The 15,620-nt window shown below is 37.8% G+C and overlaps 1 protein-coding gene across 2 annotated transcripts in view; it reads left to right on the top strand.

Annotated features, from left to right (window-relative positions):
* ARHGAP15 (Rho GTPase activating protein 15) overlaps positions 1 to 15,620 on the top strand; it is a 316,320-nt gene that overhangs the window by 143,758 nt on the left and 156,942 nt on the right. For both annotated transcript variants that reach the window (XM_048952880.1, XM_048952881.1), the window contains one exon: positions 14,123 to 14,221. In XM_048952880.1, the coding sequence (XP_048808837.1) occupies positions 14,123 to 14,221 (99 nt within the window). The remainder of the gene's footprint in view (positions 1 to 14,122; positions 14,222 to 15,620) is intronic.

The following is a 15,620-nucleotide window of genomic DNA, read 5'->3' as shown; positions in this document are numbered from 1 at the left end:
TTCAACAGGTAGCAAACAAGAAGCACAAGAATGCAATCAACCTACCTAAACATGAATCCGGATGCTGCTACCTTCTTTGCACTAGAAAGTACTTTTTAATATACTTTTTCAAGAATCTCATTCTGCAGTCTTCATAGCAGTTGTTGCACTTGTCTGAAATCATTGGGACTACTTCTGTGGGAAATGGTTGCTTGCATAATTTTAGTTCTCTACATTTTGTACTTAAAACACTATTGGCAGTGCCATTGGTGCTTGATATTATTCAAAACATTTCAAAGTTGATAATGTTGCTGCTGGTGTGTTTTGCACTCACTGCCATAAAATATCGTGTTGCCACAAAATGTTGTGGGAGCTTAATTTAAATACCATGAGCTGTGCCCTCCTGACTTGAGTCTGGTGAAAATCCGGGATTGCTTAAAATTCTGATTACAACAAAGAGTAGTAAATTTCCAGTGACATTCTTTTTTTTTTTCCTTCTTTTTTTCCCCCCTAGTTTCAAAAGGTTTGGCTAAGCAAATGCTTTTTTAGGCTCATTCTGTCTTGAGTGTAGTATCTAAACATATCTCCAGCCTCCAATCTGACTGATGCAGACATCTCTAGAGATGAATCATTATCATCAACAGCTCCTTTCCCACTTTACTGGGCCACTCTTGTAACAACACTGCAGGATGTTTTGTGTCGGCAAGAAGCATGAGTAAAAGGGGTACAGCTGGAAAAGGGGGAACCTTGTTGTTAGAGGCAGTGTAATGCTGAATGCTGGTTGTGGGTGGATATCAGACAGTTTCCTGCTCCCAGGTTCTTTATTTTTGGGCAAAGTGAGATAATTCTGACAAAAAGGAATAGTTGCTGTTTTTTTTCTGTTTGCAGTATCTTTACTGTCTTCCTGATCTCCATTAGCAGATAATCAGTCAATAATTTGTTTGAATAATTAATTAACATAAAGTATGTAAAGAGCTCTGTGTACATGCAAATGCATCTTTTTGAAGTTTTTCTGTAGATTTAAGGGAACTGCTTCCTTGTGGAAAGCAGAGCTTTTATACACGTAAGGTCTATAGTCCTAAATAAGGGATGGATCAACTGAGACTTTGTATGTTTGTAAATTTTTGCAGTAGTTTGGTCTGTACATAAAGTACTTGGGACTTTGACATTAAACATTGGGACAAATAACATTTTCAATAATACCTTAAATCAAACGTGTTAAAGGATTTTCCTCAACCCATCTCATCTTCCTATAGTGGTCAGTGAACGAATAGTTTCTATTCAGAAATGGAAGGCATTTATAAATAGATCTTTTTCCAACTCAAAAGGCATTGCTCAACTCCCTTTATATTGATATAATGACAATTCCAGACAAATAAAGAAATTTGTGACTTTAGCATTGTACAAAAGCAGAAAGGCAGTGAGATTAAAATGGGTACCATTTAGGCTCTGTTCAACAGCTCCGAGGATTCTTGCGGGAGAGTAACCAATGCAGTGAAAAATAAGAAACTGTGATTGCTATTTAACACTGCAGCTTTTCACAGTAGCTCAGCACAAAGTTATTTAGCACAGGTGTTTCTGTAAGTCTGATACATTGGGAAAATTCGCAGGGTTCTCCGTCTCTTGCTCCGTGTCAGCTGCGAAGTTGGTGCAGAGATGCACGGAGGGGGTTTTCAGTAGGAAACAGAGCATAGAGGCAAACGAGCGAGTTCAAAAGAATGAAACAATCTAGATTCATTTTCTTGGTTGCTAATTTTTGTAATGCATGACAGTAGTGAGGTGAATGACCTGTCATCGAGCAAAAGCAGTGAAAAACGGCAATGAGTTATCATTCAGATTTAAGCGTGAAAATGGAATCCTGTTCAATCCCGAGATAACAGCAGCTTTCCTAAGTAGTGTAGAGCTATCAGTGCTCTTTCTTTGTTACGTGAGAATTTTGATAAATATTCACCTTTTCTAACATTTCTTGCTTGTTTATTCAGATCTGGTGTATTTCTGTGCACTGTACCACCTTGTTTGTGTTTGCGTGTCTTTGCATTTAGGTAAAAGGTGAAATGGTATAACTGAATTTCTAAAACCCTGAACTCTCAGGGTTTTTTTTGTTGTTTTGGTTTGGGGTTTTTGTTTGTTTGTTTGTTTTTTAATTCTCAAGTTCTGACAATATCTAATTCATGGCTTAATTCTAAAGTCTTCTTCTAAATGAGTGACTTATAGTTAATCTTATACACTGGGAGCTTGGCTGTGATAGGGAATAAGTTCATCCATTCTCGGAAGGGAATTAATGATCTATGGGAAAGATAGGCAACTAAGTTTAGCTGAAGACTAGGTATAATTTCTAAGTTATTACTTTTCTCTTAGTTTTTCATGCTGATGTGACAGTGTCTTGGTTAAAATAACCAGAGATAAATAAAAATCATATTCTTTTTCTGATACTGTATTCTTCAAGTAGTTGCTTGTTTGTTTGTTTGTTTTTTCTTCTGAAAGAAATGGGCACAGCTGCCCAGGGAGATGGTGGAGTCCTCATCCTTGGAGGTGTCCAAGAACTGTGGAGATGTGGCACTGAGGGATGTGGTCAGTGGGCATGGTGGGGGTGGGTTGATGGCCAGAGTAGGTGAACTGAGTGTTATTTTCCAACATTTATGGTTCTATAATTCTACGATAAAATTACCAGTTTGGTTTTGCGTATAACAGCGAAGAGCATCATTTTCCCATGAGGTGGGATTTTTGTTGGTTTTGCTGTATCTTAATAATCCATTCTCCTCACCCAGTAGGGCTAGAATGATATAGCTTCTTTAGCTGTGAGGTTTATAAGGGACAACTAATTGTGTTTCTTGTGGTTCTGCCGTTAATTTACATGCAGCTCTTACTGCCTGTCGCTAACATGTCTTTTGTTCCCTGAAATATTCACTGTGTGAATAAATATAACTTTTCTGCTATTTTTGTTCTGACTGATTTACTCATTTCAGTCTTGTGACTGAAAACAGTGCAAGTGCTTGTATTCTGGAAGTTGCATGTTGCTTAATGAAGTACCTTGCTGAATCAGGGCTGCCGTGTTCCAGAAGATGAAAGAAAAGCACATAAGAAGCTGTACTGCCAGGTTTGGCTTTGAATGTTATTCTTTTAATCAAATTTTAGTCTTATTAGCATAGAGGATCACGGTTTTGCAAAACAAACAAAACCTTTTAGTCTTATTCTTGAAAGTGTTTGGAAATGTTAATGTAATTGGTTCTGTTTATAGTTCTTGCTTACACATCTCTGCTCATAGACATGAGTGATAGAGTCAGCTCTTCCAGCAATGGTCTAATGAGCAAGTGCCCCAAATCCCTGTGAAGTGGCTTCTTCCTTTCATTTGTGAATCTCAACATTCTGAATTGTTTTAGTGGCTGGGGAGTGGCATAAGGACTAGGTCATAGGCAGGACTGTAATAAATAAAATAAAATAAAAAATTTAAAAAGCCCTAACTCTTTCAGAACCTAAAATTTGAAATTCCATTTTGCTTAAGATTTTCCATTTTACCTGGCAGTTTAAAATATATTTAATAGCTGGATGTTACTTTTTAGTTGCCACTCACTTTGATGGTACTGATAGTGCATATGGTGCCTATAATAAGGTGATGAGAAGGGCAGAGCCCACAGGGATCAGGGCCTATGTGGAGGTACTCTGGTCTTAGAACTTCTGTGTCTCCAGTTCATGTGCTGGATAAGCATGAATCTCCTGGCACATGCACAGGGCTTGAATTAATATGCAATGATGACATCTTTGGACAAGAAGGCTGGAATATGTTTTAAAACACTCTGTTTATTTTCCTGTAACGTGTACTGTACATTTATTAGTGACAAGAAGCTGAGCAACAGTCACAGTGTTGCAAGACTCCAGATATATGGTATTATGATTATGGAGGACTCAAAACCCCAATACTCAGCCATTTATCTGCCTGGTAATTTGGTATATTTTTAGCATCTCTTTATATTTAGATTCCTAAGTTCCTGAAAGAGCTGTCACCCCAAACCTCCATTTGGCTATACTGCATCATCCCAAAGCTTGTGATAGAGAAGCATACCAGGCTTTCAGACACATATTTAGAAAAGAGGGAGAGAGTCTGCCAAATTCCCAAAAAACTGCTTCCCAACTCCCTTCACGAATAGCAGGAAATTACTTGTTATCAGTGGGTAATTCAACAACAAACATTATTGATTATCCAACCTCAATCTTTACAGTCTAGATGGCCAAATATTTTGCAATCATTCTCTCTATTTAAAACTAAAAGCTGTGATTTTTATTTTGGAAAAAATAGAATTTTTCAATTTTTCTGCATGACACATCACATTCTGGTGTGTCCCTCCAGATTGTCCAGTGTGTTAGCCAGAAGTTTGACTGACAGATGTCAAAGTGTACATCATGATCTAATACTTGAGAAAAGGCTATGTTAGTCAGAAATTTCAGATACTTGGAAAAATCAGACATTTAAAAAATAATATATAGGCCTTGCAGTGTTTGGCATTTGGCATATCCTGCTGCATGCCAGTAACTCAACGACTTAGACAGTACATATCTCTTATTGCTTTTTTCTAATTCCATGTGTATTTATTAAAAAACAGTGCATTACAAAATTGATCAGTGTAGGTTGGCATGTTCATGAACTACATAGTCAAATAATTCAGTAGTTACTGCTAGATAAATAAATTCAGCTGGTGTACAAAACTCACTGAGATCTGAACTGTATCCTCTTTTCCTAGAAGAGCCCCTTTGACACCTATTGTGAAAAGATAATTTGATATTTTGGCTATGTGATATTTTTAAATAACATTTTGATTAACCTTTTTTCATTACTACTCCACTTCTTAAAGCAGCATATAATTTTAAAGGCCACTGTATTTTCATTGCTGCGAGCTCAGGTCTAGAATAAATAAAGAAGAAGATCCAGAATTCTCTACCAGTGGAACACTTGTTTAAAACTGTCACGAGAATATGGAGATATGCAGTGTCAATTTTATGGATTACAAGAATTTCTAGTTAATGAAATTAGAAGATGCTATTCTTTAAATGAAACAGGGTCTCCATGCTATCTATGCTGTGTTACTTATTATATGAAGTGACATGACTGACAAAACCCAAAGCTCTAAGAAATACTCATAGTCTGGACTTGGAAGTTTCCATATTCCTCAGTACTTAGCTAAGTACTGCATGTATATTATTGCCTGTGAAAGTTTTCTAGTAAGACCATTAATCATCAAATCTTAGCTAGATAGCTACAATGTATGGAAAATATTTGTTGTTGGATATTTTTGTGCATATTGTCCGCTCATCATAATTTCTATTGAAACACTAAATATTTTTTTTGGGGGGGGGGGGGGGGGGGGAGGGGGTAATGGAAATATTTTAAGTTGCTGTTATTTTTCTTAAATGAGTACAACAGCCTTTTTGGAGCTTATCTTTTCCTAATATTTATGTACAAATAAAGATGGAAAAAAGATGTTATGCACTGTTGTCTCTCTGCATGGAAGGAAGGATGATAACCATTTTATTTTCCTGCCTGCAACACTCAGGAGCTTGGCACAGCTGGCAGAGTGTACGTTCAGATCATGGATGAACTTTGATGTTTTACATTGTTTTTAGACAATAGCAGGCATGGTTGTATAGCAGCAGGATATTACACTTACCGTTCAGTAGACCTGTTTTCATAGAAAAGGACCTCCTGCCTCTTTGCTCCAGGCCATAAAACCCCCTGTGACAGAGATGGTGTTTTGTATGTCTAGCAGTAGGAGGATTCTTGAGTTGTTGCACTGGTTTTTGGGAAGTTAATAAAATAAATAGCTATTTTAAGAAATGACTGCAGTTTCTGCATTCTCTGTACCTGAAAAGGCTCTGAGTAAGAAATTAAAAAAATAATAATAAATGGAAAGGAAACAATAAGCAGAACAAGGAAAAATTCTACTCAGTAGTGCTTGTTTCATCTCTAAGAGATGCTTTATTCAACAGCAGGTATCAATCCCCACAAGTAACATCTGCTATCAGAGGATTTGCAGGTACACCTTTGCTCACTGCTAACTGAATTTGTGTTGGTATTATAATTCACCAGATTTCTGCTTTTCACTCAAACCAGGATTAGCATTGACTTGGGCTGGAGGGCATTCAAGCTGCTGTTCTTCTTTTAGCTATATTTCTCTGTAAACATCTAATTGTTTCAAAAAGTGATGTAAAGTGTGCAAAAACCTGAATTCAATGCAAATAAGTCTGTGCAGCTCTGAAGTTAACAGGTGTTCTCATTAGTGTAAGTAGACAAGGAACGATTCTTAAATGTTTTATAAACACTTATAATCATGGCCAAATACATTACTGTAAGTATAAAGATACTTATAACAGCATATCTTTTTTTCTTATTGTGCAATCTCAGCACTTATTAATAGGAGACGTGTCAGTAAATGAAATCCTCAAAGCCAGTACTGGCTTCTGTCTGCAAATAATATAGCTGTAAAATGCTCTGCTACCGATGAATAAATTCCTCACTAAAATAAGAGTCAACAAAATGAAATCTTCACACATAGCACATATATATTTTAAATATATATCTTTGCTTGTACTGAGACTAGAGCATTCATTCTCCCTTTGATATTTTTTTTGTTTGTTAGGAGGACTTATCATGTTGAATTTTGCTCACATATATCATAAAGTGTTATAACGTGCATATAAAATTGGACAGGAGGACCATTTATCACAAGGTCTTGTCCAGCTGGTAAAACTAAGAAAGGCAGGGACTTCTCTAAGAAACCATTGCCAATATCTCTGTATGCGGCTGTGTAATATATGGCTTCAGATTGTAAAAGCAATAACAGTAAAATATTACCCCAAGGAGAAAAGTAGCTTGCAGTAGGTATTCATGCAGTGCCTTAAGTCTTCGTCTGTGGACAACATACGCAATTGTCTACGCACAGACATGAGTTGTGTCTTAATTATTCTCTCTTGCTTTTCAGCTGTAACCAATTTTGGGGTCCATCTTTCTCGCTTCCCATATCTGTGGCGACTTGCACTTCTCCTCACTTTCTCTTAATGCCTGTCAGGAGTGTTCCTTCCTTTTCCATATAACAACATGTGTTCTCTTTCACACATCAGTAAAGGAAAGAAGAAATAGATCTGGACCACTGTGTGAAAAAGGGAGAATGGTCACCCATTCCTTCAAATTATTGGAAGTGAGCCCATACCCCCATCAAATCATTGATCCTTTCCTCCTGTGGGGACACACTGTCCAGTGTTATCTCTTGAAACCCAAAGCATTTTGGTCTGTTGGGACTTAATCTGCTTTCATCATGACATCCTTTCTGTTCACTGTCTTCCTTACAAACGATATAAATCAGTTCTTCTGCTTCTGAAATTTTTCACAGGCAGAGATGGAGGGTGATTTTCCTCACAATACAGAGAGAAGATCCAATTCTCTCTTCACTAATAGTAATGCAGTTCAGTAAAAACTTACATATACTATGAGTTTATTGCACAGCCGAAGAGAAGCATTAAGCTCATATATGTTTTTCGTCTTAATGGTCCCAAAGTTCATTGTTTTACTACAGAAGCATTTGGAAGAACTCAATCCTAGAAATTTATTGGAAAATAAACATATTTGTTTATCACTGGCGGAATACAGTTTCATTTAAAGAAAAATCCTGTTATTTTGTAGAAATTTATCCCCAGAATTCAGACTGTTGAATCCACTTCAAAGACATTGATGTAAATACCCACAACATTAGATTTCACTAAAAATCAAGTTATTCATATAAGCAGGTTGCTTTGGTATTATGAACCCACAAAGGTTTCCAGAAAATGGATGTGCAAGTCAGTGTTACCACAAGGCTACACAATTGAAGACATTTCCTGTAAACATCTGGCAGCAATTGGTCTTACAATTGCTAATATTGTGGAAGTTGTGAAAACACAGGATCTGTTTGTTGCCTCTTTGCAATACTCGGTTTTCACAGTAATTTTTACAGAGTCAGAAGAAACAGGGTAATTATAACATAAGGTTCAACATCTTTAGATATGTAGAACATTTTCTGTTGCTTAAAACAAATATTCCCAAAGAAAGTATAAAACATTTTTCTGACTTGCAAAGTTTTTGCAGTCTATCATTTAAATTACTTAAATAAAGGGAGCTTTACTACTCCCAAAAGCTGAGAATATAACACCCGCCATGCATATTAGCTTGATCTTTTTGACAGACCAGAAAAGTGTTTGTGTGTGCCAATTAAAACAAAAATGGATCCCCAGTGGCTTGTTCCTCACACAACTTCTGAAGACTGCTATCATTGTATGCTGGGGTAACCCTGGATAAGGCGGCTATCCAAAGTAAACAAACTTTTCAAAACTTTCATGACAGATGGGGGTTACAAATGCATTTTAATAAGAGAGTTGCCAAAGCAACTTTTTTTTGCAATCAGCATATATTTACTTAACATCTAGCAACATTGGGAACACAAGGCAGATAGTTTCTCACAAAATGTTTTAACAAATATCATTTTTTTTGGAAACATTGGTTGAAGACCTCTTCTTCCAAGCTGATATGTCTCCCTCACTTCAGTGTTAACTTTTTCTCGACATGCAAAGGACTGCTGGCTTGGTAAAGCCAGACTGTAATATGAGACAGACAATCTGCTTGATAATGAAATTTCTTTGGTAGTCATAAACATCTTAGAGTCCTTTAAGTAATTTAACTATGAGCATAACCATGGCTACCTCCGTTGAAAAGCCTGAATCGTATAATGGATATATGAAGCAGCATGGATATAATGCAATCGCATACTGATCCTTTTCTTTTCTTCTATTTGCATTTCTTGAATATTAGAGTCTCAGCTCACTATAGTACAGCAGAGAGAGATATTTTATTTATCCTCTGCTGCTCACTCATTCAGCATAAACATGACCAAGAGACTGGATTATCTGTAAGAAAGAATTTGAGATCAACTTTCAGAAATGCTGTTTGACTTTTGACATGTTTTTAAAAACTTATATATCTCTATCCCTGTTTAATTCAAATCCAGATAATTAAACCACTAAGGAGCATAGTGTCTCCCAACTTTAATTAATTCTACTTCTGCTGTGGGTGTGGACACAAGTTTCTGTCTTTTATGTATTTATTCTCATGCTATATTATATTCTAATGATATGCCTTATTTTTTCAATAACATTTTGAAAAAGAGAGAAAAATCCTAGTTTGTTTCTTTTTTTCCTTTTTCTCCCCCCTTTTTCTTTTGTTGTTTTTCCCTGCCTTGGTGGTTGCCATGCAGATGGAGAGTGGCACGTCCCGCGTTATGTGGATAGGATGGCTAGATCCCATCCTGCAAAAATATCTCAAAAAAGTAGAGGCAAAGCCTAGATTCCTCTTCTTTAAGGGAATCAAGATGGTTAACATGATCAGAAAAAAGCTTGTAAGACGCAAGGTGAGATGAAGGAAGCAGTGGGAAGGGGGAAGAGTGTTAGCTTTTGAGCTAGAAATGCTCCAGCGACTCACATTTCCTTTTTTCCTACATATATCAAGAGCAGCAATCCCAATGCACAGTGCAACAAGAGGAACACATTTTATTGAGTTTCTGCACGCTGAGGTATCTGTCAATCTAAGTTTAAATCACTTAGCGTTCACCACAGGCTGTGGGAGTCCCAGGTGACATCAAAATTTAGGTTTTCTGCACTGGATTTTGCACTGGATTTAGCTTCAGTGTAGGGTTTCCACGGTCTAGAAGCATCCAATAATCCAACACTGGACTAATGGGATTGTTTATACAAGGAGCTACTACCACAATAGTCCAGGATTTTTTTTAGGATGTCCTGCATTCAGAAGGAAGTAAACTATGTTATGTTTCGGTATTTGGCTGAAATAAGAATTGGGGAGATGGGCTCTTGGTGGCTGCACATGAGCCATATGTGAAACACACACTTTCCAAGCTGCTTGCTCCATGCTCATTCACTGCAGGAGAGAGACTCTGAAGTGTTTTTGCTGTATTTCTTCTTCCCCAAAGAGTTCTCCACTTCCTGCATTGAAGTTTGTGCTCGGCATTCTCTGAAAATAGTTCATCACTGCAAATAATAGTTGTAGTCACCAGAGATGCATAAGCACACTTTGAAGTGAGTGAATCAATAATACGGTTTTGTATTTTTGTTTTGCTGTGTGATTTTTTTCTCCCTTTTCCATATCTCCATAGAGTGCCTATCAGTATGACTGCTAAAATCGCCTCCATCCCTATTCTGCAACTAAAAGAAATGTATACTGGTAAAGAACCGAAGGGATATGCCATGAAGGATATATTTTTTTCACAACAGTGCAATAGTCCCTGGTCCAACATTTGTAGGAAGGCTGTGGCCAAAAACTTCTGGGCTTATTCCATGGCGTTTTTATGTCTTTGATCTCCTGTGTTCTTTTGGTGTGGGTATATCATGAAAGACGAGAATCTCTGAGATATTTTAAAAGGTGAACTGAGTTAGCTGTAAAAGTTTGGAAGTCCTACAGAAACACAACCACGCATGGCACATTGCATGTGCCAGAGGATGACCTAGCATCAAAAAAGCATAGGATTTGTGGGATTTTTAGGAAATACTGATCCCAGACAAGATACGGGGTATTTATGTAATTTAACGGTAATGGCATTATTAAAACATAGTAAACTGTGCTGTATGGGTATCTTTTCGTTTAATAACGTAGGATCTTGTTGAATACAAGTTTAGCAGAGCGTTATGCTGACATACCCTTTTCCCTTTGCAACTGTGTATAATGACAAGAGAAATCTATAATGAACTAACAACAGAATAGTATGAAAAGGTGTTTCACACCTGCCCTCTACTTTCCACACTTTGTTGGCAGCCCAGCAGCACACCAAATTTAACATGCATTTACCTGCAGTGAGACAGTGCGTTCAAATCATCAGTACTGAGCAGTAGGACTGCAGTTGTAAAACTGTTCTCGATGAAGAACTCAGCCTGAGAAGGGATTTTTCCAAGGTACTATAGCAAGAAAGCACTTGGGGAGCCTTGGCTCCACTATAAGCAACATGAAGGACACACTGTTGGAAAACAAGAGGGCTGATGCAGGTTGTCATTCTTGTGGGTATTTATTGCTGACAACAGCCTCACAATTCTGCTTGATAAGGCCTTGCTAATTCCACACTGGAGCCTTTGCAAAAATGATGGAGAAGGATTTCAAGAAATATTTAAAAAAAATCAAAGCACCTCAAAACACAATGGAGGCTGGCAACTAGAACGTTTTTTCTTTTTTTTTTTTCTCTTCTTTTTTTTTAAGGTTTCTCTTTCATTTTCTCTCCAGTCCCTGTTTACTTCAGCAGTGCCTAATACAAGGACGGTGTGTTAGCATGCCTTAATATGGAGCAATTTATGCTTGTTGTTAGTTATACATCGTTTAGGGCTGTGATCATAAATTGTTCAATCACAAGGTTTACTCAAAGCTAGCATTCTTTACTGATGTCTTTTCCCAAGGGTGTTGAAAATTCGATTGTTCAAAGTGCAAATATGGTTTAGCAATCCCTTCCAAGAACCATTTATCAGAAATCCTAAGGAGGTAATATATAAAAGTAGGATAGGAAACCTGCACGTTAAATGGGATTTACCAGCCAAAGCCTTTGGAACTGCTTTCCTGTGAATGACTAGAATGGAGCAGAACAAAGTCAATTACTGACTGTAATTAAGGAGTGGATGCATTTAAACTGTAGAGAGCAGTAGCAGTCTTCTTGAAACTGTCTAGTTGCTCTGAAGATTAGTCTGAGGAAAGAAAGAAAAGAACTTGAACTATATCTTACGGAAAGTATATTTTAAATGAATTCTCTTCCCTCAATACTATGATCTGTTTTTACAGATTTGCTCCTAAAACATCGATAATATATGATTATCAGAATAACACATTCAGACAAAGAAACTTTCAACATGTAGTTTACTTTGGTCTTGTTAGCAATGGAGTGTCTCTTTTGCATATCATGCAGTACAAATGTTTATGCAGTGCTGAATACTTGTATTTTCATGCATCCTGAATTTACTGAACGGGAGTCTGAACTACGTCGTGTCCCTTTTAAGCCATCAAAATACAGTAAATCTAATTATATATGTTGCTCTTACTTTGAAACTGTTATTCCATTTTATAATTTTAATAATGATTTGTTTATGCTGGGAGAGAGGCATCGGATTGAATTGTTGCCTGTGTTTAGTCTAATCCATATCTGCATGTATACATTAAAGGTGATAAAATGTAATGCATTTTGATCCCAAAACTTGCAGCGTGAACTGGGCGCAAACCTGGAGGCCATCTCTTTTAACTGCTTACCTTAAGTTGAATTTGGGCTTTGTTTGTTTGTTTGTTTGTTTGTTGGGATAAAGAGAACGGATAGCACATGAGCAGCAGTTAGCACCGCGGCGGAGGACTAATGACGGGATTCCAATGTCCCCAGCTACTAGCTCTCCCTGCGCGTCGTGAACAATAGAGAGGCTGGAGGTCTGCTCCTGAAGGGCTGGTGTGGGGCTGGCTGGGGCTGGGAACATCTGCAGGCAGGCGGGCAGGCTCCCAACCCGCGCTGGGAGCCCATTCCCACATTCTCTTCAGCACTCTCACAGGATGTCTCCACTGGAGCTGCGCTGATGGGATTTTCCTTAATGCTGATGACTTTGGAAACCTTCCTTACAGGCATTTCCTCAATAACAGGAGGGTTATAGAACAATTAATAAAACAAGCTGGGTTTTTTTTTTTTTGCTTTTTTTTTTTTTTTTTTTTAATTTTCCCCTGGTAGTATTTCAGTTTTAAGAAAGATGTGGGGGACGATCTGAGCTGTTTTGTTTCTTTATTCTTTAGGAAAGACTCTTGACATGAGCGGATGCAGCGAAACAGTAGCACTTCAGGTCACCAGATTTAATAGGCTGCGCCAGGTCTTAGCAGCTCTGTTCTGCTTTTCCTCACACTCTGCTCAGAGGGAAACCTCTGTGTTCAGCCATTCCCTGAGAAAAAGCCAAACAGGTTTTGGATCTGAGAAATACCACACCCCGATGAGCAGCTGTTGTAAGGACTGAGAGTGCGTCCCAAACCACTGTAACTTGAGCGTGCAGTTTGGATGCTACCTAGTTTTGCACAGGCATCTCTTCACAACAGTAATACTACTACTAATAATAATGAAGCTTAGGTTGATGGGCTCTGAGCTGTTTTGGAGCAGGCACAGGGTGAGATTCTTCCTGCATCGTGCTAACCACGGTGGAAGATGCTAACCGATCTGCAAATAGGCAGAGCTACTTTACCCTGCATCCATGTGTGCTATGCTGCAGCTCCCTGCCTCAGTTTTGCTATCTGTATAATGGTTCTTTTAACTTGTTTTGTAAAATAATCTAGAGATCTGTTTTTTTGCAAAAACTCATTTCAATATATGTATGTGTGTGTAACAGCGATTAATCATTATTTTCATGGTGGTTTTCAGAAGTTCAGACCAGCAGAATGTGCATGCATATTTGCACCAAATATTGTTAGGCAGTGAAACAGTGTTATCAGGGGAGTGAATATTCTTTTGATAAATATCCCCAGAGTGGGGGTCAAAAATGTAAATACACTTCTATTTAGACAAACTGAGGATTTTTCCTCTGGTAAGTGGGCTCCTAATTACTTTGCCACAGCCATCTTTGATAGCAGTTTTCTTTATGTGAAGAAAAAGTGACTATTAAATTGACCAAAATGCTTGGAAATGGACTCTGGGATCGCAGGTATACAGGAAATGTGTAAAATCGAGGATAGACAAATCAGATATAAAAATAAAACCAGAATTGAAATGCAAAGTGAAAATAACAGGAATTAATTCTCACTTTGAATTCATTTCTTTTCAGGATGCTTTGATTTACATCTGAGCTGTCTGTCGTGTTGAGTTCCCTGGCTTTTCTTAACTTTTTGTCACATTATCATTATTTTTGCACTATTTGTGTATGGTGGTTGCAATGCTGAGACAATATCTCGTTTGTTGTGACATATACTAAACAGCTTTCAGACAGAGGTTCAAAACTCCTTGGTAACTCTGGGAGATAATTATTGATACAAAGGGAAGCATTTGGGTATGTAGCAGAGATAATAGCAGAAAATGATCTGTCCTGTGCACTTCACTTACCTGTCACCATCCATGCTCTTCCCCAGATCACGACAGTGTCAGGAAATGAGTTCCTCCTCCAGTCGGATATCGACTTTCTCATATTGGATTGGTTCCATGCTATCAAAAATGCAATTGACAGATTGGTATGTATTTGTTTTGGCTGTTACCTTTATTAATTAAGATGTAGCAATTTCAACTTCATTTGCTTAGGCATCTCTGCAGGTTTCAGGCAGCTAGCAACTAGCTAGACATTCCTTTATCTGAAGGGTACAAAAATATGCAAATCTTCTGAAAAATGCCAGATAAACAAGGTTGTTGAACTAAAATGTCATTTGAATCTTGCCTTGAAATGCAACGCTACATTTATTTCTCTGAAATAACAAGGACGATGGTTTGCTGAGGGTTGTAAAAGCACACAAGCACTTAATAACTAATGCATTTTTGCATTTTCTGTTTATGGAGCCTACAGTATATAATCTTCAATAGAACTATTACTACATTTGATCCTTTTATGAATTTTTGTATTACTTATTCACAAGAATAACACTAGCAAATAATATTCCTTTGTAACTGATTGCTGTTATTCTCCTAGGAAAGCTGGTTTTTTTTTCTACAAGAAGTAAGCAGGGCTGCGTTTTATTAAAACACTTTTTAATTACCAAACCAGATTCAGCTGTAGCTTTTTCTTTCTCTTTTTGCCACTCTCAGTACAAATTCCAAATGACGGCCTTCTCTGCCTGCTCTAAGAACATACTTTTTTGGGGGGAGAGGGAGCATTGACTTCCCTTGTTCACTGCAGAATGTGACAAGAGAAAATTACCCCAATTTATTGCATTTTTCAAAGGGTTTGGGTTTATTTATTTATTTATTTATTTATTTATTTATTTTCTGAAATGGAATTGGCAGAGAGGGCACAGTCAGTCTCTTGGAAAGGGTTAACCTGAGCAGGGCTACTGTTCCCTTAAAGAGCTGCAAACATTCTATTACCCTGAGGCTATAATCAGCCAAGAAAAGTTTGATCTGATGATGTATGTCTTCATAGTGCGCATTTCATTGGCTATGCAAGGATATTGATATCCCACTGAAGATTTTGGGGTGGAGTTTACCGTAGAGACTTTCTTTTTTTGTGTGCGTGCTACTCAGCTAAGCATCTAATAGACTCAACTATTGTTTCAGTGCTGCTCTGCAAAGAGGTAAAATAATGGCTTTGGCAGCTCAGATCACACGGTGAGCCACAGCAACATATAGCAAAGTGGTGGGACAGGAAGGCAGGGCTTGTCCCACTGCTGCATGGATGCAGCAATGGATCCCAGGACAGGATGCCACCAAAAGCACTCACTGGAGGTTTCATGGAATCGTAGAATGACCTGGGTTGAAAAGGACCACAATAATCATCTAGTTTCAAGCCCCCTGCTATGTGCAGGGTAACCAACCATTGCACCAGTTTCACCCATTACATTTGTTCTAGTTTTAAAACTTTCCCAGCCATCAAGATAGCAGATCTCACCTGACCATGCAAAATGGGGGGAGATGTGCAATTAG

The sequence above is a fragment of the Lagopus muta genome, chromosome 8 (genome assembly GCF_023343835.1).
Source record: "Lagopus muta isolate bLagMut1 chromosome 8, bLagMut1 primary, whole genome shotgun sequence".
NCBI lineage: Eukaryota > Metazoa > Chordata > Aves > Galliformes > Phasianidae > Lagopus > Lagopus muta.
This window is presented reverse-complemented; position numbering and strand designations above follow the sequence as displayed.